The sequence below is a fragment of the Aethalodelphis obliquidens genome, unplaced genomic scaffold (genome assembly GCF_003676395.1).
Source record: "Aethalodelphis obliquidens isolate GAN/ISIS:26980383/991018 unplaced genomic scaffold, ASM367639v1 scaffold39, whole genome shotgun sequence".
Taxonomy (NCBI): Eukaryota; Metazoa; Chordata; class Mammalia; order Artiodactyla; family Delphinidae; genus Aethalodelphis; species Aethalodelphis obliquidens.
This window is the reverse complement of record NW_020837983.1, coordinates 5,386,826-5,414,226: the sequence shown is the minus strand read 5'-3', so window position 1 is coordinate 5,414,226 and position 27,401 is coordinate 5,386,826. Positions and strand designations below refer to the sequence as shown.

General features: G+C 40.5%; 2 protein-coding genes across 5 annotated transcripts in view; one reads left to right on the top strand and one right to left on the bottom strand.

Moving 5' to 3' along the window:
- Positions 1-7,680: 7,680 nt before the first annotated feature.
- The window catches only part of INTS8 (integrator complex subunit 8), a 64,854-nt gene continuing 45,133 nt past the window's right edge, over positions 7,681-27,401 (bottom strand). Inside the window, exons 24-29 of one of the 3 annotated variants that reach the window (XR_003438147.1) lie at positions 25,743-25,816; positions 25,598-25,662; positions 25,396-25,439; positions 21,644-21,763; positions 14,202-14,321; positions 7,681-8,291 (exon numbers count right to left, since the gene is read on the bottom strand). Coding sequence is in view for 2 of the 3 variants with exons in the window: in XM_027131431.1 (XP_026987232.1) it covers positions 21,647-21,763; positions 25,396-25,439; positions 25,598-25,662; positions 25,743-25,816 (300 nt within the window). In the remaining variant the exon portion in view is untranslated. Of the gene's footprint in view, positions 8,292-14,201; positions 14,322-21,554; positions 21,764-25,395; positions 25,440-25,597; positions 25,663-25,742; positions 25,817-27,401 lie in introns of those variants that run through there. The other 2 variants (XM_027131431.1, XM_027131429.1) reach the window with 2 other exon arrangements.
- Positions 8,217-21,642, top strand: CCNE2 (cyclin E2). 2 transcript variants are annotated; one of them, XM_027131432.1, is made up of 11 exons: positions 8,217-8,318; positions 8,415-8,511; positions 8,602-8,655; positions 9,591-9,742; positions 11,006-11,141; positions 13,348-13,494; positions 14,777-14,872; positions 16,367-16,501; positions 18,465-18,576; positions 19,330-19,487; positions 20,129-21,642. In XM_027131432.1, exons 1-11 carry the CDS (start codon positions 8,305-8,307, stop codon positions 20,240-20,242), a joined length of 1,215 nt encoding a protein of 404 aa, XP_026987233.1. In that variant the 5' UTR covers positions 8,217-8,304; the 3' UTR covers positions 20,243-21,642. The 2 variants fall into 2 exon arrangements, with proteins under 2 accessions (XP_026987233.1, XP_026987234.1); XM_027131433.1 differs by lacking the exon at positions 8,602-8,655.

The window sequence follows — 27,401 nt, the reverse complement described above, 5'->3', positions numbered from 1 at the left end:
GACCTAGAGGGTATTATGCTTAGTGAAATAAGTCAGAGAAAGACAAATACTGCATTTTATCACTTATATGTGGAATCTAAAAAATAAAACAAATGAATATAACAAGATAGAAATGGACTCACAGATACAGAGAACAAATTAGTAGTTACCTGTGGGGAGAGGGAAGAGGAGAGGAAACTACTATGTATGAAATAAATAAATACAGGGATATATTGTACAGTACAGGGAATATAACCAAGACTTTATAATAACTTTAAATAAGCTACACAAATATTGAACCACTATGTTGTATACATGAAACTAATATTAGAAATCAACTCTACTTCAATTAAAAAAAAACAAAACAAATATTGAAGTCTGTTAATGGGTAAGTGTATTGATAACCCCAACTTTTTTTTTTTTTTTTTGGAAATGCATCAAAAACTAAAATGGAATGATGGCTGGAAGAGGGATGGATAGATGGAGAGATCAAGCATAGCAAAATGTTGATGAAATTTAGGTAGTGAGTATATGGGTGCCCATGATAAAACCCTTTCAATTTTGCTGAACATTTAAAATTTTTATAATAAAAATTTCCCCCTACATTTTTACATTTAACTTGTCAAAAACCAACTCTTGACTTCATCCTGCCCTAAAGCCACTTTTCCCTTCATGTTCCCCATTTCAATACGTGACAAACGTTCATCTAGGTGCTCACCTTTGGGTTGTCTCCATCCCACACATCTTATCCATCACTACATCCTTTCAGCTCTACCTTCAACATATGTCCTGAATGCAACCCTGCAACCACACCCTGCTCCAAGCTACCACAGTCTTCCACCTGGACCGACTGGTCTACTAAGTGGTCTCCGTGCTTCTACCATCCCCGTTAGAATTTATTCTCCGTACAGCAGCCACGCTGATCATTTTAAAACGCTTCCTCCTGCTACCTCTTCTCCCACTCTGTCCCTTGCACACTCCATTCCAGCCATCCTGACCTCCTTGTTGTCCATTAACTATGCCAAGCTTCCCCTGCTTGGAATGTTCTTCCTCCGCATCCGCACGGCTTGTTCTCTCACTGCACAGCCTCTCTGCTCAGCTGTCACACCAGAGAGGTCCCTGAACATCTATCTAATATAGTACTCCGCATCACTTCCCTTACGCTGCCTGTATTTTTCCTCTGAGTTCTTATTACTATCTGACATGTTTGTTTTCTATGCCCCGCCCCCCCATACTAGAATTAAGCTCCGAAGGGACAGGAATTTTTGTTTACCTTATTACATATTATGTCCTAGTGTTTGCTGAATTAATGAATGCACCAGGTAAAATAGCACCTCCTCTTCGAGTCCATCCCATATCCCTCCCTACCCCCTACAGCTTAAGTAGTCCCCTCTCTCCTGTTAGAATATTTTACCTTTTCCATAGTGCTCATTGATAGTTATTTGTTACACATCTGTTCTCCGTCCCCCACACCAACAGAATGTAAGCTCTTGTGGACTGTCCACGCCCTGCAGTTAACGACAACAGCGCCTGGCCCAGAGCAGGCTGAGCCAACCAGCGCCCCCCCTGCCTGTTTCAACCTCCACCCGGAGCTTCTGGATTTCCAACGCTGCCGTTTAGCCCTGTTCTTTCTTCGCACGGTGGACTGCCATGAACCCTGTGGGGGGGCTGGACCAATCGTCTTTAGGGTGCCCTCTAGCTCTCACACCCTACGATGCCTTCCTTCTCAAGGGCCTCCCTCTGAGATGGCGGTCAAGGGCAGCTGCCGCAGAGCCAGCGCTCTCGGCCTAGTCTCCGTGGTGCTTCTGCAGCCTCCGAGGCCGGGAACAGTTCCGCCTCTAGAGGGCAGAGCTCAGCCGCGGCCCTGCTGGCCCGCCAAGGTGCCAGCTGCAAAGCTCTTTCAAGGGAGCGGTTACTGGAGTCTAGTTAGGAGGGCCGCCCCCAGCGAGCACACCTCTACTGCCCCCGCCACTCATCCCACAAAGGGCGCTGTGGTCAGCCAGGCCCCAGGCCCGGCGTGAGGGTCCCAGCGACGGAGGCGGCCCCCGCCCCCAGGAGCTCCCAGCAGCCTGGGAAGGGCAGTGGTGGCGGCAAGAACGAGAGGAGCGCGTTGGAAAGGGTGTAGAGAAGAGCCCTCCCTCGTGCAGGGCAGGACAGCTTCTACAGAAGGCATATTTGCGTATTAACAGATACTTGGGAGGTAGCTAGGGAAGACAGTGGAGGTGGTGAGGAGAGGTACAGGGGCAAAGGCCAGAAGTGAGAAGGCAGGGATGTGCAGAACAGCACCCAGGTGGACTTCCCGGGTTCGAGAGGCTCTGTGTGTTAAGTTAGGGTCTTTGGCCTTTAACCCAAAGTGATCCACAACAGGCCGGTGGCTGCGTGGGCAGATCTGTGCTTTAGAAAGAGAGCTTGGGAGATACACTGTAAGGCAGAACTGAAGGGGCAACACACGTCAGGAAAACCAGTTAGGAGATTACTGCACTAGTTGAGAGAATGGAATCCTGAACTAAGGCAGAGGAAAAAAAGAGAATTTGGGAATGATGTGATGGTAACTGGGGGCAGCACAGCGAGGGGGGGGGCGGGGGGCTGGAGCCAGACTCTACTATGGGACTCGGGCAAATTACGTTTGTGCCTTGGCTTCCTCATCTGTAGAGTGGGAGTGACAGTAACAGTACCTGGCTCACAGTGGTGGAGGATTACAGGAGTCAGTACAATGTAAAAGCTCAGAGTAGAGCTTCACAACATCTTACTCAGGAAGGGCTAACTGCAGTTACGGAGCTCAGAAAAAAGAAGAAAGGAATGCCTAAGATGACTCCCAGCACTCTGGTTTGGAAACTAGGTCTGCAGTTCTCAAAGTGTGTTCCATGGATGTCTGGGGGTCTCAAAGACCCTTTCAGGGGGATCAAAAGGTCACAACTATTTTCACAAGAAAATTAAGACATTTGTGTTTTTCACTGTGTTAATGTTTGCTCTGATGACGAAAGTGCAATGGTATTTAAAACTGTTGGTGCCCTAGCACAGATCAAGGCAGCGGCACCAAACTACACTGGGAGTCATTGTACCACCACTTGCCATGTAAATCATGAAGCCAGTTTACTGAAGAATGTCCTTGATGAGGCAATAAAAGGAACAGTCTGATGGGCAATCCAGTATTAAAATTTGGAAGGATTTTTCTCCTATAGCTGTGTTTTGGCTAATAGGGATAATAAGCAAGTCTAATCAAACGGGGGGAAAAGTTTTATTCCTCTCCTATTACGTGAGAAATGCTGATTATCATTTAGCCACATTCATTTTTAACTTCAAATCAGCCCTATAACAATAAACAGGTAGTACCCTGACCAAAGGTAGAACAACGTGAGCAACAAGATGAAGATATAAATAAATCATTGAATGAGTTAATAAACGGCGGAGAAGAGACAAATCTCACACACAGAAGAATTCCAAATAAATTATGTAGATATTTCACCCTAAAGGAGGGGGAGCATAACATTCCACTCATTAGGAGTGGGCTGCACACAGTGACTTCCTTCCAAAGAGTAGGTATAGTATGGAAAGGGTAGGGGATGGGGGGCGACTTTACAATGGAGAAACCTGACAAACACTACCAGGTGATCAAGGTCAACGTCAGCAGCCATAAACCATGATGACCGCATGGACTTTTGATATGATGTGATGAAAATGACACTTTACCTCTGTGATCTTCTTCCTCCAAACCCATAACCATCTAACCATGAGAAAAACTTCGGATAAATTCCCCTAGAAAGGTATCCTACAAAATATTAATATTTGACCAGTACGCCTCAAAACTGTCAATATCATCAAAAACAAGGAGAGTCTGAGTGAGAAACTGTCACAGCCAAGAGGAACCTTAAGGAGACATGACTTCTAAATGTGGTATTGTATCCTGCCGCAGTAAAAAGACATTAGGGTAAAACCAAGGAAATCTGAATGATATATGGACTTTAATAATTATTATCAGCTTTGCATTATAATAATAATATAATGCATCGACATTGGTTCATATGGTAACAAATGCACCCCACTGTCAATAATGGGGGAACTGTGCTGTGGTGGGGAAGGTAGAGGACTACATAGAAGCTCTGTTCTACCTGCTCAATTTTTCTGTAAATCTAAAAGTTTTCTAAAAAACAGTTTATTAATTTAAAAAATCCTAACATTAATTGGGAATAATTTTCATCCATCACTCTAACCTTACAGAATTAAAGTTCTATAATGGGATATCCTATCCATAATTCAATGCAGTATTTACCAAGGTCCTATTATGTATGCATGCCTCTGAACTGGTGGGTACTGGCTATAAAAAAATGAACAAAACAAGGTCCAGGGCCTAGTTGGAGATAAAAGACATTTTATTTGGTAATTATTGTCCTGGGAGGTGAGCATGACTGAAAAGCACAGAGAAAGAGGTCTGGGAAGGCTTCACAGAGAAGGTATGGCACAGAAAAGGTGCAGAAACAAGAAATAACTGGGCTGGGCCTGATTTATTTTAAAAAAATCTGTCCTTCTAAGAATCTTTTTTTTTTCTTTTTCCTGAAAATGAGAGCACTGTAGAGGCCAATACTTTATTTACCATGGTGTTTTAACTTTGCATCTTCAATGGAGAAAGTATACTTTAGAAAATGCCAAAGTTTCTAAAATTATTACAAGTATGAAGGGATTTCAAAGTAAGTGAATTTTAAAACTGGGATGAGTAGAAGAAGAGGGAGCTAAAAATGAACATATACAAATATGAAACAAAGACAACATATTGAAAGATGATACCTAAAATAGGTACCCAGAAGGACAACTACAAGAACAAAACTCTGGGAAACAGCAATTTCATAATTCAGCTTCCTGTTTTATTCAGTATCCTTAAAACTACTTCTTAATCTCTATGGGTATAAATTAATAAGGGGGGTGGATAAGAGAGTGAAGATAGCACTTGGCATCTGCTCTATGACAGGTACACATGCAAGAGAGGGTCTCTATACACACTATAAAATTTAATCTTTGAAACAACCCTTGAAACGAGTGTCTTATCTTTTCTAGAGGAAATGCATGCTCAGAGGGATCCAATAACTTACAGCCAGAGCAAGATGGGAAGTTCCCTCCATCTGAAAGGTAAGCACATGTTCTTTTTAGTCCCAGTTGACCAGTGACCAGGTACCTGTAATACGGCAGAATTCACTCTGTCCGTTTCCACACAAAGCAGTCTTAGGATTGTTTTTAATTTCTCCTTTACTAGGATTGCACCCTGTTCATTTCATAGTCAACGGCATTCTCCAAAGAACACTTCTAATCACGGTGTCTCAGTTACAAGTAATCTACGAGTCGGCCCAGTGATGGGCATCAACACTGTAAGCTTGGTTTTCGGTTTGACTACCAAATTCATTCATGGAGGCCACCAGTTTTGCTTATGTTCAGGTCACCCGCGCTTGCTGGAAAGCCTCCCATTTCTTATTATCACGGTGTTAGCTCTCTAAGCTTTACACCGGAACAGCACGGCGTTTTGAGGTGACTACAAAAAAGAAGCAATTCACCCCTCCGAGAAAGCCGTCAAAGCATCATAAATAGTATGACGTTTCTTGGGACTGACAAGATTCTGGGTCTTTTCTGATTCCATGTCACCTTGAGCAAGACTCTTATTTCCTCATGCGTAAATTTGGGAGAAAATTACTTTGCTGGTGCCTCGAGACTGTGGAGGGAAAATCTTGAAAGAGGACTTTGCCCAAAGAGCACTCGTTATTTCTAGGCTCTGAGCCCCGCACGGGCGGCGCGACACAAAAGCGCAGGGCGGGGACCCCGGGACGGTCCCCCCGCCGCCTCCTGGTGCATCTCGGGAAGGGCTCCCGCCTGGGCCGCAACGCCGGGTCGGCGCAGGCGGCCCGGTTTCCCCAGCCTCTCCCAGCGGCTCACTCGAGTCAGGGCAGAGAGACAAACACGGCCTGCCCGCTTCCGGCCCGAGCTGCCGCGGGTTCAAGGAAGCCTTCGCAAGGCTCCTCCGCCCCGGGGGTCTTTGTTCCCGCCGACGTCCCCCAGCCCCACTGCTCCCGCCGCAAACCCAGTTTGCGGAGTATCAACGGCATGGAGATGTCCAACCTTGGTGCGCACTGGAGCGGGGCGTTAGTAGAGGCAGCGAGGGAACCCAAATTTTGGATACGGGGGAAGAGGAGGGAAACGCGTCGGACCGCCTCCTCCCATTACAGCTCGGAGGCGGTCGGCTCCCTCCCGCGCTGACGGCTCGCGCGGGCTCTGCAGGGCGCGCTGGCGGCGGCGGCGGCGGCGGGGCGGGATCCGAGCCTGCACGTGGTGGGACCGTTCTCCCCGCCCGGCGTGACCCCCGGAGAGCCACTGTTCTCTGGCGGAAGGGGCAGTGCCACCCTCGGCCCCGCTCCGGAGAGATGTTTACCCTTGGGGGCCCCAGAATTGGAGGTTGAGAGGAGAGAGGGAGCGCGCGGCTTGGCGCGAGCGTTTCCTGCGCTGGAACTGCTGAGTGGGAAGCCGCCAGGCAGTGGCAGGGCGGCGGGGTGCGGATGACCCACCCACGGGGAGGGTAACCGGCTCGGCGGAGAAGAGAGCGGGAAAACAGGGTTGATACGTACCTCGGTCGGCGGGCTGGAGCAAAGTGCACAACAGGCATCCCTGAGCATGGCTGCCCTGGGGTGCCACAGCCGGCTGCCGGTGGTCCCAGGGGACTAGGTGGCGCGCGGGAACACACATGGCCAGCCGCGCGCCCGGCTGTGTTTACGTTCTGCAGCCGCTCCACGTTGTGCTGCAGTCCTCGCCTCCCATTGGCCAGCTCGCCAGCCAACGCTGCGCTCCTCCCGCAGGGGCGGTGGTCCCCGAGTCTCTTCAGAAAACCCGGGTTCTTGGAGGCCTAGGCGGGACAGCCAGGGTGCGCCAAGGCATGGCCACTTCCTAGCCACGCTATGCTCGCCCGAGCCGCCTCCACCTGGCCGTACGCCGGGGCCGGGCCGCGGCCTGACACCCCCGGCGTCCGAGAGTTGAAAGAGGGAGGGGACAGAAACTACTGGCGGGAGATGAAGCCGAGCGGCGGGGAGCCGGGCTGCGGAGGAGGAGCCTCTGCGAAACTCCCTCCCGCCGCACAGGCAGGTGAAGTTCAGGTGACCGCGGACCGAGGGCTTAGGCGAGGCGGCTGTGCGGCCCCTCGAGGTGGGCGGGCGCGGACTCACGGCAGGGCGCGCCGAGCGGGCCTGCGGACTGGCGCGCGGGGGAGGGGAGCGCACTGTCCGGAGGTGTCAGTCTGAGGCGCATGCGTGCGGGGCGGGCCTGGCCCGGCCTATATATTGGGTTGGCGCCGGCGCCAGCTGAGAGCCGAGCGGTAGCGGGTCTGGCGGTGAGGAGGTGCTTGGGCGTAGGGCGGGATGCGGGAGGAGAGAAAGCCCCCCCCACCCCTCAGGGCCGATCCGTCCCGCGGGCGGGAGCCTAGGGGAGGAAAAGTGGGAGGGGTGAGAACTAGGCATCTGGGGGCGATGGGTCCCCGCGATCCGTCCCTGTCAGGACCCTTGGCAGGGGGCCTGGGAGGCGGCGGTGGATGGAGGGCTGCCCCTAAGTGGGAGGCCACGGAAAAGCCCCTCATTCTAGGGGCTTCACTCTGCCATCCCCATTTGGGGAGCTATCCCGCAGGAGAGAGGATGGGGGTCTGGGTCTCCTTCACGGGGAGAAAAGTTCCCCCACAAGCCCAGTTTTCCCCTTTATTAATTGAACTCCCTTTCCATCACTCCCATCCCCCATCTGTAGTCGGGGTCCCGGTGCCCCTCCAAGCGATGGGCAGGGTCCGGTGGGGCTGGGAAGGAGGGAAAGCAGACTGAAGGACGTGACACAAGTTCCCTCCGCCCCCTGCTTCCCCGCCACCGCCGCTCTCCAAATTGGCGCGGAACCGGCTTCTCCACAGTGTTTCGCCTCCACAACCCCCTCTCCCCGCGGCTCGAGCAGGATGGGAGGGGGGAAGTAGGGGCGCTGCCCAAGCCCCACTCGGGCTGTCCGGGGGAGAGACTGCAGGACGCAGAAGAGACCCATCTGCCTCCCTGCGCTTTCCGGGCGCTGAGGGTGGTTTGCAAATTTCTGAAGACGCTCTCATCCGGGCTGTTCATTTCGTTGAGGAAATGCAGGCATGTGTCCAAAAGCATGAGTCCGAAATCATGCACTAATATACTGCATAAGTCATCGTGGTAAGACGGCTCAGGTCATCTCCTGAGGGACTTAGTTATAACCTCTGAATGGCACTTGGAGAGTATGGATGACAATGTATTTGACTCTGGTTTTTCCTCTCGCCTCCAGGTTTCATACACCTGAAAGAAGAGAATGTCAAGACGCAGGTAACGTTATTTGTCTTGGAAATATGTTTCAGAGTTGGCTGCTGCCTTTGAAATGCGTCACTTACTAATTAAACTTCCTTTTTAAAAACTCTATAGTAGCCGTTTACAAGCTAAACAGCAGCCCCAGCCCAGTCAGACGGATTCCCCACAAGAAACCCAGATAATTCAGGCCAAGAAGAGAAAAACGGCCCAGGTGAGTTAAGGGGTGGGGGGAAAGAGAGAGGAGAAAGAGAAAATTCCTTGCAGGGACTTTAGTTTAACAATGGCCTTTTCTATTTTCCAGGATGTCAAAAAAAGAAAAGAGGAGGTCATCAAGAAACATCAGTATGAGATTAGGGTAATGCAGAACTGGGCTAGGTTTGGGGGAAACAAATGTAGGACAAAAAAGAATAGAATTGTGTTATTGCTTTGTGATAGGAAGGTTCCTCTGACACTTTTAATGCCCCTCGAGGTCAGCAGGAAGGCGCTTGTCTTTGGGTGGTTTTTATGTCCTTGAATCCTACTACAGCTACAGAGTAAGCCTTGACGCAGCTGGTTCCTCTTTGTAAATCCCTCCCTCTAGGAGCTGCCTGGTGCACCAGGGCCCGCCTAATCTGTCCAATGGACTGCTCTTTGTTCCCTCTCTGACTATAGTGGAGAGTCTTGATGGTTGCTCCTAGGGCATAAAATAGGATGTGAGGTCACTGACAGACTGGCACCCAGCCCTTTGCCACCTATTCTTCCTATGTGTTGTACAGAAGACACTTTGGAAACAGTGGTTCTCTTTGAAACCAGCAGTGACTGGAGAAAGTGTCCTTTAAGTATTTAAGTAATTGTTTCCACTTTTAAGGTCTTGTCTTCCTGTATTTGAAAGTAGTGGAAAAGGCCTTAACGAGTGTGGGGCGGGGGTAGCTGTCTATAAAACAAGGTGCCCTGGCCACTATTGCTAAATACAGGGGAAAATTTTATAATCTTGAAAGCGATTAATATTTGACTACACACGTGTTTTGTTGTTTCTCCTCTCCCTCAGTACCTAACGTCTTGTATTTCCAGAATTGTATTTTGTATAAAACATCCTACCTGTTACTCTTTATGAAGATTGAAATGAGCTATATGGTTTATTTATAAAATATGTATGTCAGCTTAAATTAGTCAGCAATGTTACCTAATGACGGTGTTTGGGGAAAAATGTAGACTGTTTAGAAGTATTAGCTTTCATTTATAAAAGATCCAAGACAAAAGCTGGTTTGTCTATTTCACAAAGATATTCTTTTTATTTTTTTTAAATGACAGAATTGTTGGCCACCTGTATTATCTGGGGGGATCAGTCCTTGCATAATCATTGAAACACCCCACAAAGAAATAGGAACAAGCGACTTCTCCAGATTTACAAATTACAGATTTAAAAATCTTTTCATTAATCCTTCACCTTTGCCTGATTTAAGGTAAGAAAAATTTCAGTAATTTAATGTCAAAGATTAAAATTTACTGATGTAATATATGGTGCTATTTTGAGGTATTTTTTGCTTTCATTATCAGAAAAACTTGTAGAAAAACTGTTTTTTTTACTAGTCTTTAAGCATATATTATTTTATCTGACAGTAACGCTATTTGCAAATGACACGGGTATTTAAAACATTGATTCTATAACATTATTTTCACTTGCTTGCTGAAGACTGTAAGCCTTATCAGAAGAACTCAATCACCTTATTTATTTATGATTTATTTATTTTTGGCTGCGTTGGGTCTTCATTGCTGCGCGCGGGCTTTCTCTAGTTGCGGTGAGCGGGGGCTACTCTTCATTGCTGTGCACAGGCTTCTCATTGTGGTGGCTTCTCTTTGTTGCGGAGCATGGGCTCTAGGGCACACAGGCTCAGTAGTTGTGGCTCACGGGCTCTAGAGCGCAGGCTCAGTAATTGTGGCGCACAGGCTTAGTTGCTCCGCAGCATGTGGGATCTTCCCAGACCAGGGATCGAACCCGTGTCCCCTGCATTGGCAGGTGGATTCTTAACCACTGTGCCACCAGGGAAACCCTGAATCACATTTTTAATGGAGTTTAAATAATTTATCTAAATTGCTAACATGGAAGTATTTTAACATGTACAGCATTTTCATTTGATAGATCAGCTATTTTTCTTTCTTACCAAGCCTACTTACTAAGGTCTATACTTTTTCTAGTTAATGAATGACTAAGAGGTACAACTTACATAAAATGTGTAGTGTAATAATTTATATTTGGCTTTAATAAGCAAATTAATGGACTCATACATTTAAACTCACCAGTCTTCCTCTTCTCCATACTGTCCCACCTTAACCCCACTGTAATGTAGTGATGATCTATTTGGAGGTGATTGAGACTGTCTCTGCTGGGATCATATGCTTTAAATATTTACTTTTTTAGTGTTGCTCTTGAGAAAACATCGTTATCTTAAACAGGTGCCTTTGTAAATTATAAATAGATGGGGACTAGAAAGCACTCTTGAAATCTGTCAATTTAGATTCTCATAATCCAAGTTCTTGCTGTATAATTTCATGCTAAAGAAATGGTTTCTAAAAGTAGCAATTTTTCCTGATTTACTTTAAGAGGTTGTCCTTTCAAATTCTAATTCAAAGTTGGATTTCAGTGTTTGAAAGTTGAGTTTACTGTATGTGAAACAGGTAGCTTGTATATTATGTAGGTCACACAATTATTTTGCCCCTTTCCATAGCTGGGGATGTTCACAGGATGTTTGGCTAAACATGTTAAAAAAAGAGACCAGATATGTTCATGACAAACATTTTGAAGTTCTGCATTCTGAATTGGAACCACAGATGAGGTCAATACTTCTAGACTGGCTTTTAGAGGTATGTTCCAGCAATACAAATTTCCTTTTTTGTCTGTATGATGGAAAAACATTTAGACATAAATATGCTTTCCATGTGCCTTCATGGTATATTACCTATTGCCAGGAGCCATTCGGGGGGGCTACTCACTGTAGCTGAGGATACCAAAATGGAAAATGACTGCTTGATAAGAGTAAAATCATGAGGACACAGCCACTAGGTCCCATACAACCCAAACCCAATTCAGAAATTGTGGTATCTGAGTATCGCTGTGTACTAGGCACTGTGCCTGGAGCCAAGGATACTCAAGATGAACAGAATTTGACAAGGTTTTGAATTTTGCTATGCAATGTAAAGAACCAGGACTAGGCTTCAGGACCCTCAGAAGTCCTTTTCTTCATCACCAAAATGAAATTATGATTTGGAATCCTAATTTCTATATCCTAAATGATAAGGAGGCTTTGAATATCCAGTAGCCCTAAGCCCTCGAGGCTCCATGTAGCTTGCTTTTGTTATCCCTCTATTCCTTTCAGAAATGAGCTGTACCATTAATCTAAAGGAATAATAGTGATCCAGAAGTCCCTAAATGCCTGTGCCCTAAATATCTGTGCCCTCTCTTGTTTAGGCCCATTCCCTTTCTCTGGATAATAATTCTGAAAGAATCTCTAAAATTATTGAAATGATTATTTATATTGATAACAAACTAATTTTACCCCAACCCCTGGATATTTGCTCTGTAGTTTCCCTGTCTTTAATATAGATTGAGACAATGAACTCCAAGGGGGAACTACCACAGGCTTTTTGGTGGAGAAACACACGGCAGAATAGATCTCAGAAGCTATCAGAAAAGTTCGTTAAGACTGCAAACTGTTGTCCTTTTGAGTCAGGTCATCTTATTCCTTATTCTGACTAGAAGGGAAGATTATGTTTCAATCGTGTGTACAAGAATGTAGTTGGATTTTGACTTTTCTGAATATCTAATGATCACAGATGCAACTTAAGCACAATTATGTTGATGTTATTTTATTTTGCCTTTTTATGTTACATTGATTTTTATTCAGTGGTTGTCTATCAAATTTATCCCTATTTTCCCTTAAATATATGATTATATATACAAAACCAAATATAATAAATCAAATCCAGCAGAGAATTAAACTCTACTTTGTCTTAGTATTTCTTTCAACCTAGGAATGCAAAAATGGTCCAACATTTGAAAATCTATTAATAGTTTAAGGGAGAAAAATCATAAGGTTATATATCATAGATGTAAAAGATATTTTTTGAAATTCAGTATACATTCCTGATTTTTTAATATGCAATAAACTAGGGATAGATTTCCTTAACACATTAAGTATTTATTAGAAACTCATGTATGTCTGTCCCTCTGTTTCCTCCCTACTTCATGAAGTTATTTTGAGAATTAAAAGCTTTCCCTATATTAAGTGTGGAAATGACAGATACTACTTATTATTAATAACAATAGTGAAACATTAGGGGAATCCCATTATAGTCAGAAACAAGGAATAAGATAAAAATTTTGTCAATCACCATTGTTATTCATTCAGTTTTCTTCTATAATTCTTAAATGATGTAAGAACATTGAAAGGAACAGAGTTGTCATTTTGTAGTTAAATGTATATCTAGAATGATGAAGAGAATCAGTTGGAACTATTAGAGTATAAACTAAGCATAAAAACTTACCCATTTGGCATCAATAAAAATTAGATGACATATATACACTATTGACACTATGAATAAGATAGATAACTAATGAGAACCTACTGTATAGCCAAGGGAACTCTACTCAATGCTCTGTGACCTAAATGGGAAGAAAATCCAAAAAAGAGGGGATATATGTATACGTAAAGCTGATTCACTTTGCTGTACAGTAGAAACTAACACAACATTGTAAAGCAACTATACTCCAATAAAAATTAATTTAAAAAACATTAGAAGCTTAATAGGAAAAAAGTACTCAGCCATAGTCAGCAAGTGTAAATGTATCTGGGAATAAACACAGTAAGTCTATGTGAAAAAAACCTGTAAAACTAAGAGGACTGTAATAGGTTTATCCTATTAGCATATGTTAATTTTTCCCCCATTTTAGCTTTGGTATCCTAAAAAGCAAGTTGGACTTCAGAAAGTGTTCTGAAATCTGGTATGCTAAGAGGTAACTTTCTAATTTGGAGAAATTAATGGAATAATATTTAAATGGATTCTTCTCTAGGTGTGTGAAGTATACACACTTCATAGGGAAACATTTTATCTTGCGCAAGACTTTTTTGATAGATTTATGTTGACACAAAAGGATATAAATAAAAATATGCTTCAACTCATTGGAATTACCTCATTATTCATTGCTTCCAAACTTGAGGTAAGTTCTCAAAGTTTATCCATGGATATATTTACCGCAAATTTTTTTTGTCTTAACCAATGCATTAATCCCAGAGAATACTATGTACCACTTTTGATATGTTAATCCTTAGGAAAGATGAGTGAGTTTTTTCCAATACATTTTCTGAACACTATGATTTGGGTGGAAGGATAATTATCATGGTTCCCTTCAAAGTATCTGAGCCTATTATAAGTCCCTGGTTTGATCCTAGAACTAGTATCTAGGTGAAATGTTCCATGGCTAACTGTGCCAAACAAAATGACCAACGCTGTCTCTCTATACCTAGTTATAGCACTTGGATTCAATAAAATGGTCTCTGAAACCTAATTAACCAATCAAATGCAATAAATGCTATGTTAGGTTAGAATAATGGTCTATATCCAGCCTAGTATTTTTATATCTGATGATGGTGCTAGGATAGAAGGAAACACCTTTCCTGCCTGAGATTTTCCTTCACACGATCTCAATCTACTTTTCTTAAATTCAACACATAAGGATATCGTTAGTACCTTCATCTGAAATTTTTGAAGCCTGTATTGTTTTGAGGGTAGAAGAGGGACTGTGAATCATGCATTAATTTCCTTAATGTATTTTTCTCCTCTTCCACATTTTTCTTTTCAGCCTTAAGGGCTATCCCCAAATTCTGCCAAATTTGATGAATAAGTTTGTATTCAGTATATCCTTACCTGAAATCACATGGTGTGTTTCAGATACCTTTCTAGACTGAAATCTTGATCTTTAGCCTGTTCTCATCTTTGGCAACATCTCTTCTACTCCTCTGGTCATTCTAGTTGTTATTCTCTGAACTGTTAAGACAGACCTGTCATCAACGAAACTGCACAAATTATTGTTTGAATAACCATACTTTTGTACTAGGATAAAGTTAATGTTTTCAATTTCTAGACCTTATTTGTTGAGTATCTTGTTTTAGTCTGATATACTAGGCAATCCTAAAACAAGTTTGGCTTTTCGTTTTAACCAGTCACTGAAATGACTGGTTAAAATAGTCTAATTGTTTATTAACTAAGATTCAAAATCAGTTCTATAAAAATGTTTCAATCAATATAGTTGGCTAATTTAGATACCCAGGTATGAAAAATATTTTTAAAGGTAAGGTTGCTTTGGCTATCGTAGAATTATTTTATTAAGATTTATAATCATTTTGTCCTTTAAAAATGAAGCCTAGATTGGTTTGTATATAATTCTTTTGTTTTAATCTCACTCTCAACTGTGCTTGATACTAATTAAATCTATTTTAAAGGAAATCTACGCTCCTAAGCTGCAAGAGTTTGCTTATGTCACTGATGGTGCTTGCAGTGAAGAGGATATCTTAAGGATGGAACTCATTATATTAAAGGTAATAATATATCTTTATTATTTCTAGTTGCAATTTAATAACTGTAATTTACTAAACTCAAAGACTACAATGTTAAGTAGTCAAAACTGAGATTTTAGTATTAGGATCCAGTTCTAAGATGGGAGGGGAATTTGCTTAACCTGTAAACTCTATTTTTCTGTATCTCTCAATTCTCCTATATTGAGAATATTATTTCTTAATTTAAAGGTGTTTAACAACACTTTCGAAACTTACAGGTAGTTAGCATATCATGTGTATACAAATGAATTCCAACAGTGATTCTCAAATCTTAGTTCTGATTTTCCACTTCTTCCAGCAGGTGGAGAATGAGAATTATTTCACTGCCTTTTTTCTTTTCTATATGCATGGGAAAGGCTTTTAATAGAAGGGTAGAGGAAAGAAGCATTAAGATGTTTAATTGGAATTATACTCCAATAAAGATGTTAAAAAACAAACAAAAAAAAGAAAGTAAAGAGCTAGTTGAAAAAAAAAAGATGTTTAATTGGGCCTTGAATTAGAGATTAAAGGGTGAATGTTAGCTACTAGAAAGTATGTTATGAAATTTGAGCATCCTGGTTTTATAAATAGGACACAAGAAAACACAATCAATATGACTTTCATTTACAAGATTATCTATAAACTACATTATAATATAAATTTTTTATGTTTATAAACATTCAGATTGATAGCTCTGTAAGAATGGGATCTTGTTGGCATGCTGATATTCTTTTTAAAAGAAATTTTTTCATTGAAATATACTTGATTTTCAATGTTGTGTTAGTTTTAGGTGTACAGCAAAGTGATTCAGTTTTATATATATATATTTTTTCAGATTCTTTTCCATTATAGGGTATTATAAGACATTGAATATAGTTCTAATATGTTCTAGTAACAAAGTTATCCAGATTCAGACCTGAAGTATAGTATAAGGAGCATATATAATAGGAAGATGGAATCCTCTGGGTGGTCCTACAGACATTAAGACTCTCTGTTCTCTCCTAATTATTTTTGACTTCTTATAAATGGTAAAGTCCCAGGGCTTCATGGAGAGAATCATAAATTAGAATTTGTCTTTTTTTTAGCTTTTACATGTTGAACAGAAGCCATTATAGATCACATAAAGAAAAAGTGTAGAATCAGTTCTTCGGAGATCTGAATGGAATTAGCTGTGAAGTTATTGAATGAAATTAAAAGGGCAGTTTCAATAAAGAATACGTTTGGAAGATGAGGGGCTGCAAGAAATGAGAAAAGTAGGAATGAAAAATAGGTCCAAGGAACTTTGTCAATAAAGATAACTAGAGAATAATAAAGGGGTCTGTATCAATAATAGACTAAAACACAAGCAGCTTTAGATTGTGAGGTATCTATAGTTATGAAAATAGGAAGAAATATGCCCAAAGCAAAAAGTTTCTTAAATGACTATTTAAGGAGGTACCTATATAATGTGGTATATATACCTACATTTATTAACAGGCATTTTAATTTCATTAACAGGCTTTAAAATGGGAACTTTGTCCTGTAACAGTCATCTCCTGGCTAAATCTCTTCCTCCAAGTTGATGCTCTTAAAGATGCTCCTAAAGTTCTTCTACCTCAGTATTCTCAGGAAAAGTTCATTCAGATAGCTCAGGTATTGATATTTTTATTGAATATTTGCTAATGTTTTTAATTACAGGTTTTGTTTAGGGTATTTATAGTGCTAAATAGGCTACACAACAAAATGACAGCATACTGAATTAAATTCATTCCTTAATTGACTAGAACAAAACTTCTGATGCATAAAATTCTGTCCCCAATATTTACATTGCTTACTGAAAATTCTAGAAAACAAAGTTTTAAACCTTGCATTTAAATATATTATGAGCACTTTTTACTCTTTAGGAGTATGAGGTAGAGAGTTAAATACCTCTTTTTTTTTTTTTTTTTTTTTTTTTTTGCGGTACGCGGGCCTCTCACTGCTGTGGCCTCTCCCGTTGCGGAGCACAGGCTCCGGATGCACAGGCTCAGCGGCCATGGCTCATGGGCCCAGCCGCTCCGCGGCACGGGCACGTGGGATCTTCCCGGACCAGGGCACAAACCCGCGTCCCCTGCATCGGCAGGCGGACTCTCAACCACTGCGCCACCAGGGAAGCCCTAAATACCTCTTTTTGATGTAACATGGGGAAAGGTATTTTTCAGCCAGTTGTTTTAGGTTTTATAATAGTATGAAATTATTCTGTAAAATTATCTTACACTCGTATTTGAATACACAGGGAACCTATTTTATGTGTTAAAATTAAAATCACCTTAGTTATTATTTAAAACTTTTAAGTTTAAATTAAACTTTCCTAGGCCAGTGTATAACAAATATTCTAAGAAAGTAATTACAGGAGGAGGGTACCATTCTTTCCTGCCTGCTTCTCATAAGTAGGATCTTAAGGCTGCTGTACCTGCCATATATAAGTGAAGAACACCCAGATTCTTACTCTGTGTAGGATGTGAAAATCTTACACATGGAATTGAAGAAACTGTGGTACTCTGGGTGGGTTTAAGTAACCTACGTTGAAATTCAACTTGTGTTTTAGTAAACTCATTATGAACACTAAAACTGGAGAACCAGTAAATATATTAGAATTGGTTCATTTTGTAGAACTTTCTAATGAAGTCATATTAATTTTTTCCCTCAGATTTCCTAGCATCCCAGATTATCCTAGGCAGCTAAACGCTTTTGATAGGGCAAACCTTTGATAAGCTGATAAACAGTGTGGAAAGCTTCTAGAGGTATATACTAGTAATAATTCATTTCCAACTCCTCTACTCCTGTTTCTGTCTTCTGGACCCATGGGGACAAAAATAAGTTTTATTTCACTGGACAGGTATCACCTCAGGCCTCTGAAATCTAACCTTTTTACATAATTTCACTGATCATTGTTCAGATCTCTTATTGCCTGGATTGTACTACCTCTCAACTCATCTGTTTAGAAACATGTTCCCTTCTTGTGTTTCTGCTTCACCACAGTCTAAGGGATTGTTCTTAAAATGTAATTTCCCTGATTTAAAATCTTCTAGTAACTTCAATAATCAGTCAGAACTTTAAAGTTCTGACTTCTTAAAGACCCTTTATGATCTAACCTAGGCCATGCCTCTCCAGCAACCCCCTTTTTTTAAAATAATGAAGGAAAGATATTCCTTATGTCATATTTTTTACCTTATGTGTTCTGACTTGAGTGCCAAAGAAAAGTAATTCTTTCTCATTTATCTTTGTAAATTCTGTTTCCTATATCTAGAACACTCTCTACCTCCCAGTCTTCCTGGCTACCTTGTATTTTAAGACTCATTTAAGCAGAAGTCTTCCCTGTCTTCCCCACTCTGGATCAGGTGCGCTTCCTAATAGTACACATCATGCTATATCGTAACAATCCTTTACTTGTTTATTAACAAGATTGAACTTCCTGCAGGGTGGCAGCTTATTTCTCTTTGGATCCCTGTAGTTTTAGCAATTCTTGGCATATGGTCCACATCATAAGCAATCTAAAATGTTAGCTGACTGATGTTTAGTAGTGACATGTAGTACTCATCCTTCTCCTAAATTCTTATACTTTTTCCTCTGTTAGCTTTTAGATCTGTGTATTCTTGCCATCGATTCATTAGAGTTCCAGTACAGAATACTCGCTGCTGCTGCCTTGTGCCATTTTACCTCTCGTGAAGTGGTTAAGAAAGCCTCAGGTAAGACAGTATATTTTGTTCTCTTCTTACCCATTCACAAATTTTAAAGGGACTATTTTGAACTTAGCATCCTGCTAAACAAGAATTTAAAATTTTAATGGAAGAAAGCAGTTTAGTGATTATCTTCCCTTCTATTAGAAGTACTTTCTAATCCTCAATATATATCCACAAACAAAAAATAAGGTCAAATGGAACTTAAATCCAGTTGAAGTTAGTCAATATAATTATAGCTCCGCATTAAAGAGTTCTTTGGGTTTTGACAATTTCAATTTCCTATGTAGCAGGTACTGGCTAAGAAGCTCTAAGTCTTTTTCTCCCTCAAAATAGTCACATTATAAACATATTTGAGAGTGATAGTGTGTTTTGACTTGCTAAACTTGTTTTATTTTAATTTTTTTAAAGTATAGTTGATTTACAACGTTGTGCCAATCTCTGCTGTGCAGCAAAGTGACTCAGTTATACATATAGAGACAAGCTTTTTTTATATTCTTTTCCATTATGGTTTATCACAGGATATTGAATATAGTTCTCTGTGCTATACAGTAGGACCTTGTTTATCCATCCTATATACAGTAGTTTACAGCGCTAATCCCACATAAACTCGTTGATTTTGGTTTATATTATGTGCTTGTTTTGGTTTCCTTTTTTACATGAATTTTAAATTAACTATCTTTAAATTTTGAAGCACAAGCAAATAAGTAGGCATATGTTTCTGATGTAACCTTCACATTTTTCTAACTTTTCTTTATCTAGGTTTGGAATGGGACAACATTTCTGAATGTGTAGACTGGATGGTGCCTTTTGTCAGCATAGTAAAAAGTACTAGCCCAGTGAAGCTGAAGGTTTTTAAGAAGATTTCTATGGAAGACAGACACAATATACAGACACATACAAATTATCTGGCTATGCTGGTATGTTTCTTTCTTGTAGTTTTTTGGTCTTACTATTTGGTAAGTCACTGAAACTGATAGTAAGGATACTACGGAGTAATATTTCAAGCAGTTATATAAGATGGTAAGGGACAGAAAGTTCCAATGGGCACACTGATTTCAAAATGTAGAAAAGGTGGGCTTCCCTGGTGGTGCAGTGGTTGGGAGTCCACCTGCCGATGCAGGGGACACGGGTTCGTGCCCCGGTCCGGAAAGATCCCACATGCCGCGGAGCGGCTGGGCCTGTGAACCATGGCCGCTGAGCCTGCAGGTCCGGAGCCTGTGCTCCGCAACGGTAGAGGCCACAACAGTGAGAGGCCCACATACCACACACACAAAAAAAAAGTAGAAAAGCTAATAAAATAACTTTGAAGTCAAAGCAAGATTTATGAAGTGTCTCAAGATTAATGCCAATAGTCCAGGTAAGAGTTTTTAAAAACACAAGTTGCAGGCAGTTGAACCTCTAAAATATGACTAATCACAGTTGCAAACACATAAAGAGAGGATTATATTAGGCCTAAGTAGCCTCAAATTAGTACACAGAAGTCTTGTTTGACTTTGTTTTACCATATCAATGCTTTATCTTAGCTGTTAATCTCTGCATGATTTCTTCACATGTACAGGATGAAGTAAATTATATAAACACCTTCAGAAAGGGGGGACAGTTGTCACCAGTTTGCAATGGAGGCATTATGACACCACCGAAGAGCACTGAAAAACCACCAGGAAAACACTAAAGTTAACTGAGCAAACAAGTTGGAAGTGATGAAGTGCTGCGTAGCATTTCATAGAACTTAACTACTTAAGTCTTACAGGAAAATAGTGCTGTGGCTGTCCTGGCTGATTCAGAAGTTTCACTGGCATTCTCTGATTTAAAAAACCACTTAAAATTGGCACTAAGGAGGAAATTTAATTCCTATATTCGCTGTTTAAAGAAACAGCAGGACTTGTTTACAAAGATGACTTCATTCCCAACACTGACTGGATAGAAGCCAGCCATGATTCATGACAAGAATTTCTTTCATACGGTGTTACTATGTTTATCTTGATAAACTAGGAATTTCATCATTGGAGTTTTTGACTAGATAAGTGCTACCTTACAGGGTACATTAAGTGATACAGTACTTTGAATCTAGTTTTTAGATTCTCAAAATTTATAAACTCTTAACTAGTGCAATTTGGTTCTTGAAAATAAAATTTAAACTTGTTTACAAAGGTTTAGTTTTGTAATAAGGTGACTAATTTATCTATAGCTGCTGTAGCAAGCTATTATAAAACTTGAATTTTTAAAAATGGTGAACTTTAATCTGTTTGACTATGTTTATTTGCCTTGCCATAACATTTTTAACCAGTAAATCTTAGATGAACATGGTGTTTAAACTGTGCTCTAAACAGTGGGAATGCCAAAGAAATTATAAACAAGATAAATGCTGTGGCTCCTACATGGGGCTTTGACGTATAAGTTGCTTTATAATAACTTTTTCGTACATCACAATTTGGGCGAAAAACTTAAGTACCCTTTCAAACTATTTATGTGAGAAAGTCACTTTATTACTCTAAAAAAAAAATCTTTAGGGTTATCTCAATTTAGTGTGACTAAGGCTTTATTTATGTTTGCAAAACTGCTAAGGTCCTTTTTAAATTCCTACATTATGAGTTAAGGACAGTGTCAAAGTGATAAAGCTTAACACTTGACCTAAACTTGTATTTTCTTAAGGCAGAAAAGCAGTAAATGTATACGACTCCTAGAAATCTATTTATTTAAAAAAAAAAAACAAAACCTTGACATAAGAACTTGCTGTATATAGCTACTTCTACATAAATATTTTAGTTTTTTAAAAATGAAATTTCAGCCTCAAAAGTGGATTTGATTAGAAAAATTATACTAGATTACTAGTTTATTCTATTACTGGACATGTGAATCTCTTCTTCCTTTGAAGAAATTATAAATTTAAGCTATTGTTATGGTGTGAAGTCTTCTGTAGAGTTTTTGTTTTTAAACTAATATGTTTCAGTATTTTGTCTGAAAAGAAAACGCCACTAAATATGTAAATATGTATTATATAAACTTAATCTTTTAATACTGTTTATTTTTAGCCCATTGTTTAAAAAATAAAAGTTAAAAAATTTTAACTAACTGCTTAAAAGTAAAGTTTTGCCATTGCTTGAAGAAACTTTTTTTTCCTTCTCTGCGCTGCCAGCTGTAACACTTCTTCTGGGTTGCTCGCGTTCAATTCTGTCTGGCCGATGGCTTTGATCTTCCAAAACAGAAAAGTGATGTTATCAGAGGTCTGGTCAAAAACAAAGTTTTGCTAGTATACAAAATATAAAACTACCTACTTGCTAACGATGATAAACTGAACCTCTAATTGTAGATGCTAAGAGGTGTAGAAGAAATTAACAAAGACTGACTGGAGCCACTCAAGGAAAAGATCAATTACTGAACCATAGTTTGTGGAATTATATTCAGTAACATCAAGTAAATTCATGTAAATTTATTTGACTAAAAATACCAGTAAAGGGACTTCCCTGTGGTCCAGTGGCTAAGACTCCATGCTCCCAGTGCAGGGGGCCTGGGTTCGATTCCCTGGTCAGGGAACTAGATCCCACATGCTGCACCTAAGACCTGGTGCAGCCAGATAAATAAATAAAGTATCTTAAAAAAAACAGTAAATAAACTCTACATGTAATCTGACACATTTTTACAATTAAGGCTCCTACAAAATAACCTGAAATATCAAAATTCATGTTTCAGGGCTTCACTTTTTTAGTACGTAAAATATATCTAGTTTGCTCAGCACTATAATATATAGTGACCCTTCTCTTTCATGATTAGAAATACTTGAGCCTGATAAAAATCCATAATAGTATTCTGCCATGGAGTGTTTTGTGAGAGCATGTTTTAGGACCTTAAAATTATCTTTTGTTTAAAGAAGTTCCTATATATATATATATATATTTTTTTTTTTTTTTTAAACAACAAAAACTATTCTGATAGGTAGCTTGAAGGGAGCTAAGACTATCCAGAAATGATCATCAGTTAGGTTAGTGGGTAGGAGGAATTGCGGATGATGCCATTTCCACATGAAAGAATACACGTGGAAAAACCTAGTAGTGGGGTATAACTAAAGAGTTATTTCAGACAAAATATCCTGAAGACGACTGGCTATAAAAGTTCAAAGTATAAGACAGAAATTGAAATAGGAGCCAGATATTTGAGAGAAATAACACATCCTAGGTGGGTAGTGGTCAAAACCATGAGGGGATGAGGTTACCTAGGGAGAATGTAGGGCAATCAGAAAATACCCAAGGACTAACTTCTTGGGAAAACCAAGTTTAAGGGGTAGACAAGTTTAAGGGGTAGACAGAGGGAAATACCCACAAAGAAGAAAAGGCAGAAGAGTCAGGGAGAAGAAATGAGTAAAAATGCCGGGGAAGCCAAAGGAATAAAGAATTTCAAGAAGGAAGGAGTGTAAACAACAGGATAAAGAGTGAAAAGTATTCACTGGCTTCGGCATTTGGTGACCCTTGAGAACAGTTAGAGTGGGGATGGCAGAAGTCAAATTGTATTGGACCAAAGAGCTTTAAAAAACTAGGCAGAGGGCTTCCCTGGTGGTGCAGTGGCTGAGAGTCTGCCTGCCGATGGAGGGGACGCGGGTTCGTGCCCCGGTCTGGGAAGATCCCACATGCCGCGGAGCGGCTGGGCCCGTGAGCCATGGCCGCTGAGCCTGCGCGTCCAGAGCCTGTGCTCCGCAACGGGAGAGGCCACAACAGTGAGAGGCCCGCGTACTGCAAAAAAAAAAAAAACTCGGCAGAGAAGGGATGAGAGAGAGGTGGAGTACAGTCCAGAGAAGTTTCTATTAAAGATGAAATAGTTTATAGGTATGGGAGTGGTTGACAATATAGGAGAGGAGATAACTAACTGAAAGGGACAATCACTGAAAGGATAGAATCAAAAGCATAAAAACTTGTCTTCATCAAGGAGTAGCATAGCTTTTACTGACTAAAAGCGTGGACTTAACAATGAATACAGTTGTCAATTATTTTGAAGGTGGAAAGCAGGGACCTGAAACAGGAATGTGAAGCTGGCACTCAAGGGGCCACAACTCCCAAGACTATAACTTTCACAAGGACGGAGGCTGATCAGTCTTTTTTTCTGGTCTACTCCAAACAGACAAGGAAGTTACTGAAAATGGAAAAGGGAGAGAGGACAGGGGCTTAATAGGGTGAAAGTCTAAAATATTCCCTAAAAAAGAATGCAGACCACTGACCACTGGCAGGTAAACAAAAGAAATGAGCGGCCAGCTAAGGTTGGAGGCCATGGTTTGGTAGTGGCACAAGTTTATACAGTTGTAGGATTTTTTCCAACAGAACTCAGTGGCTCAGGGGAAAAAAAGCATAAATTTTTGAACTGATTCAGGGCTGGGACTTTTCCAGATGAAGCAAAAGACAAAAAAGCAAAGATGCTGAAAATATTAATCAGAGTAGTCCCGACAGTCAACCATAGATAGAAGGGGTTCCCAAATCTGGTTTATAATCAGAACTACCTGGGAAAACTTAAAAATTGGATCCCAGGGTCTCATCTCAGATCAAATGAATCAGTATCTCTGAGAGTACACAGGCCAGTATTTGCTGTACTCAAGGTCAGTAGGGAAGGAACAGAAGTTGGAAAAGGGCTGACAGACTGGGGAAAACTTGGTCATGAACTTGAACATCTCACTGATGATGAGGAACATGGGAGCCCGGAAGTAAGAAAGGGATAGATTACTGGCACAGAGATCTTATGTAGAGCAATTCTGACAAAAAGGCCTGGCCATAGGTGGCTGATGAAGAGTAAAGGTGATAATGGAACCTGGAGTGCCAGGGGTGTTGGATAAGTTGATCACATGTCTTTTGATGCATGCACAGGAACATCCAGGTAGTTGTTTAGATGAGCTAGTAAGGAGGCAGGTGTAAGCTTCCAAGGAGAAAAGGCTTAAAAAATGATACAAGTAGAGATAGTCTAGAAATGCCATCAGGGAACTGGGAAATTTTCAGCATTGCCTTCCAGCCCTGGATAAGTTGGAAATGGAAGAATGAGTAGTCTCCAAGTAAGTGGAACTGGCACCATGTTCTTTTTCCTCTTTTTTTTTGAAAGATGCTGCTGTTATTCTGTTTCCTCTAAATAATGGCCATACAATTTAGTCCAAGTACAAAGCTTTAAAGGACACTTAATAAACGGCATATACTTTTATTAATGAGTGAAAGAGCAAAGAGAAAACATATATGGGTAATAGTGACACAGCAAATGTTAGGCTTGTAAAAATGACCATGAATTTGTAATGTTTTGGTTTATAAGTCAAATTTAAATAAATAATTCATCCATCAAGTAACTACTGAGCATCTATTATTTGCCAGGCACCATTCTAGGTATCAACTGTGACAAAACCAATTCCTACCTCATGGGGAAACAGCCAATAAGTAAGTAAATATACAGTATGTCAGTTGTAGATAAGTGCTATGGAGAAAAGTTTTAAAAGGGAAATGAGAATAAGAGTATTGGAGGGAAAGGGGGAGAGACATTGCTATTTTATAAGATGGTCAGGAAAGGACAATTACTTCTTAAGAAGGTGACATTTGAGAAGAGACCTGAGGGAAGTTAAAAGAATGTTCCTGAAAGAGAAAATTTCACAGGCCATTCGGCAGTGAATGTTCTTGGCATGTTCAAAGAACAGTAGGGGTACTGGTGTAGGAGAAGTTGCAAGGGAGAGTCGAATGAATAGCTAGAAGTCAAGTCACATGCGGCCTTGCAGGCCACTGTAAGGATTTTGATGCTGTATGAGACAGGAAATAGTTTAGTATTAGGGAAATTAAGCACATCATTGAAGAATCAAGGCATAAAATAACTTACCGCAATTTGTCTTTTATCTGTTTCTCCTCTTTTGTGATGAAGATCTAAATGAATCAGTTAAGAATAATAAAATTGATACTATTAAATATCACGATATTCTCAACTGTTGTTTTTTATTTAGAAAATACAAAATATTAAATACTTCTTTAATTTACAGAAATGAATTGTTCTAACATCACACACATATGTTGATGAAGGATACAAGTCAAGTATTCCAAAATGGTAACATCCCATATGTAGTCATAGTAGGAGTCCATAGCATCATGACTGAAAAACAGAACTCAGTTACTTCCTCTTTCTTAAGCAGAAAAATTTCAGCTTCATTTTATTTCAAAAACCATTCATACCTGTTTTGTTCCTGCAGTGATTTAAAGGCTGTTTTGTAGTCAATCTCTCTGAGGAACTGACATAAAATTGCCACCTACATAAAAAAAGAATTGAAAATGGTTTCATGTAACTAGTATCAACAATGACTACTGGTTTTGGAGGGGTAATTTTTAATGATTTTCATGTCAAGAGTATATTACTTAATTTAAGAGGCCTCGCAGATCAGGCTGAGTGGATCAGCTGATATGTATGGAATCCATCCAATTATAATTGTAAAAAACCCTTACACCAGGCTTCCCTGGTGGCACAGTGGTTGAGAGTCCGCCTGCCGATACAGGGGACACGGGTTCGTGCCCCGGTCTGGGAAGATCCCACATGCCATGGAGTGGCTGGGCCCGTGAGCCATGGCCGCTGAGCCTGTGCGTCCAGAGCCTGTGCTCCGCAACGGGAGAGGCCACAGCAGGGAGAGGCCCACGTACCGCAAAAAAAATACCGAAAAAAAACCCTTACACAAGTGTCTGTCTGCCCAATATTTTCTTCCCCTGTGACCTAAATCATAAATTTTTAGAGCTTTATCTGAATGAGAAGCTGGCAAAAAGCCAGTTTAGAAAACTGAAGGGAATGGAAAACTGCCAAACAAAAGTGTCAAACATTCAAGGACATATAGAACATCCAATTAAACCTTTCACAGCTGGCAAGTACAGAAGCTCATTTTGGCAAAATGTAGGCCAGTCTGCTTAACATTGAAAACAGATCCATTTCAGTCATGTATGTAGGTCATAATGCTGATCTCTTTTTTAAATATTTAAAGATTTTTAAATTGATTATTATTCACATATCATAATGTAAACCCCTTCAGAGTAAAAAATTCAGTGGTTTTTAGAATATTCAGAAAATTGTACAATCATCACCGCTTTTAAGTCTAAAACATTTCATTACCTGCCTCCCGCAAGAAAACAAAAAGCTCCATACCCATTAGTAGTCAGTCTCTATTCCTCCCCTACCTCTCCACCCCACAGTCTCTGGCAACCACTGATCTACATTCTGACTCTATAGATTTCCCTATTCTGGACATTCCAAATGAATGAAATCATACAATACAAAGCCTTTTGTATCTGGCTTTTTTTTACTCAACATAAAACTTCCAGGATTCGTCCCTGTTGTAGCATGTATCAGTACTTCACTCCTTTTTATGGCTGACTAATATTCCACTGTGTGTGTATATACACACACACACACACACACATACACACAACACACACACACACCAAATCTCGTTTATCTGTTCATCAGCTGATGAACACTTGGGTTGTTTCCACTTTTTGGCTATTATGAATAATGCTGCTATAAACATTTCACATACAAATTCTTCTGTGGACATACGTTTTCAGTTTTCTTGGTTATATACCCAGGAGTGAAACTGCTGGGTCATACGGTAGGTAATTCAATGTTTAACTTCTTGAGCAAGCACCAAATTGTTTTCCAAAGAGGTTGCCCCATTTCATATTCCTACCAGCAATATATGAGTGTTCTAATTTCTCCACATCTTCACCAATACTTGTTACTATCTTTCAGTTACAGCCTCCTTGTGAGTGTGAAGTGACATCTCATTGTGGTGTTTACATTTCCCTAATGATTAATGTACATATCTACTTTTAAATATAAGAAAACATACTTGA

What these genes read in the sequence shown, in the direction of transcription:
- CCNE2 (XM_027131432.1), top strand. An exon ending in TGGAACTCATTATATTAAAG is followed by an intron (nt 14,873 to 16,366) that starts GTAATAATATAT and finishes TTTCATTAACAG; the next exon opens with GCTTTAAAATGGGAACTTTG. An exon ending in CAAATTATCTGGCTATGCTG is followed by an intron (nt 19,488 to 20,128) that starts GTATGTTTCTTT and finishes TCACATGTACAG; the next exon opens with GATGAAGTAAATTATATAAA.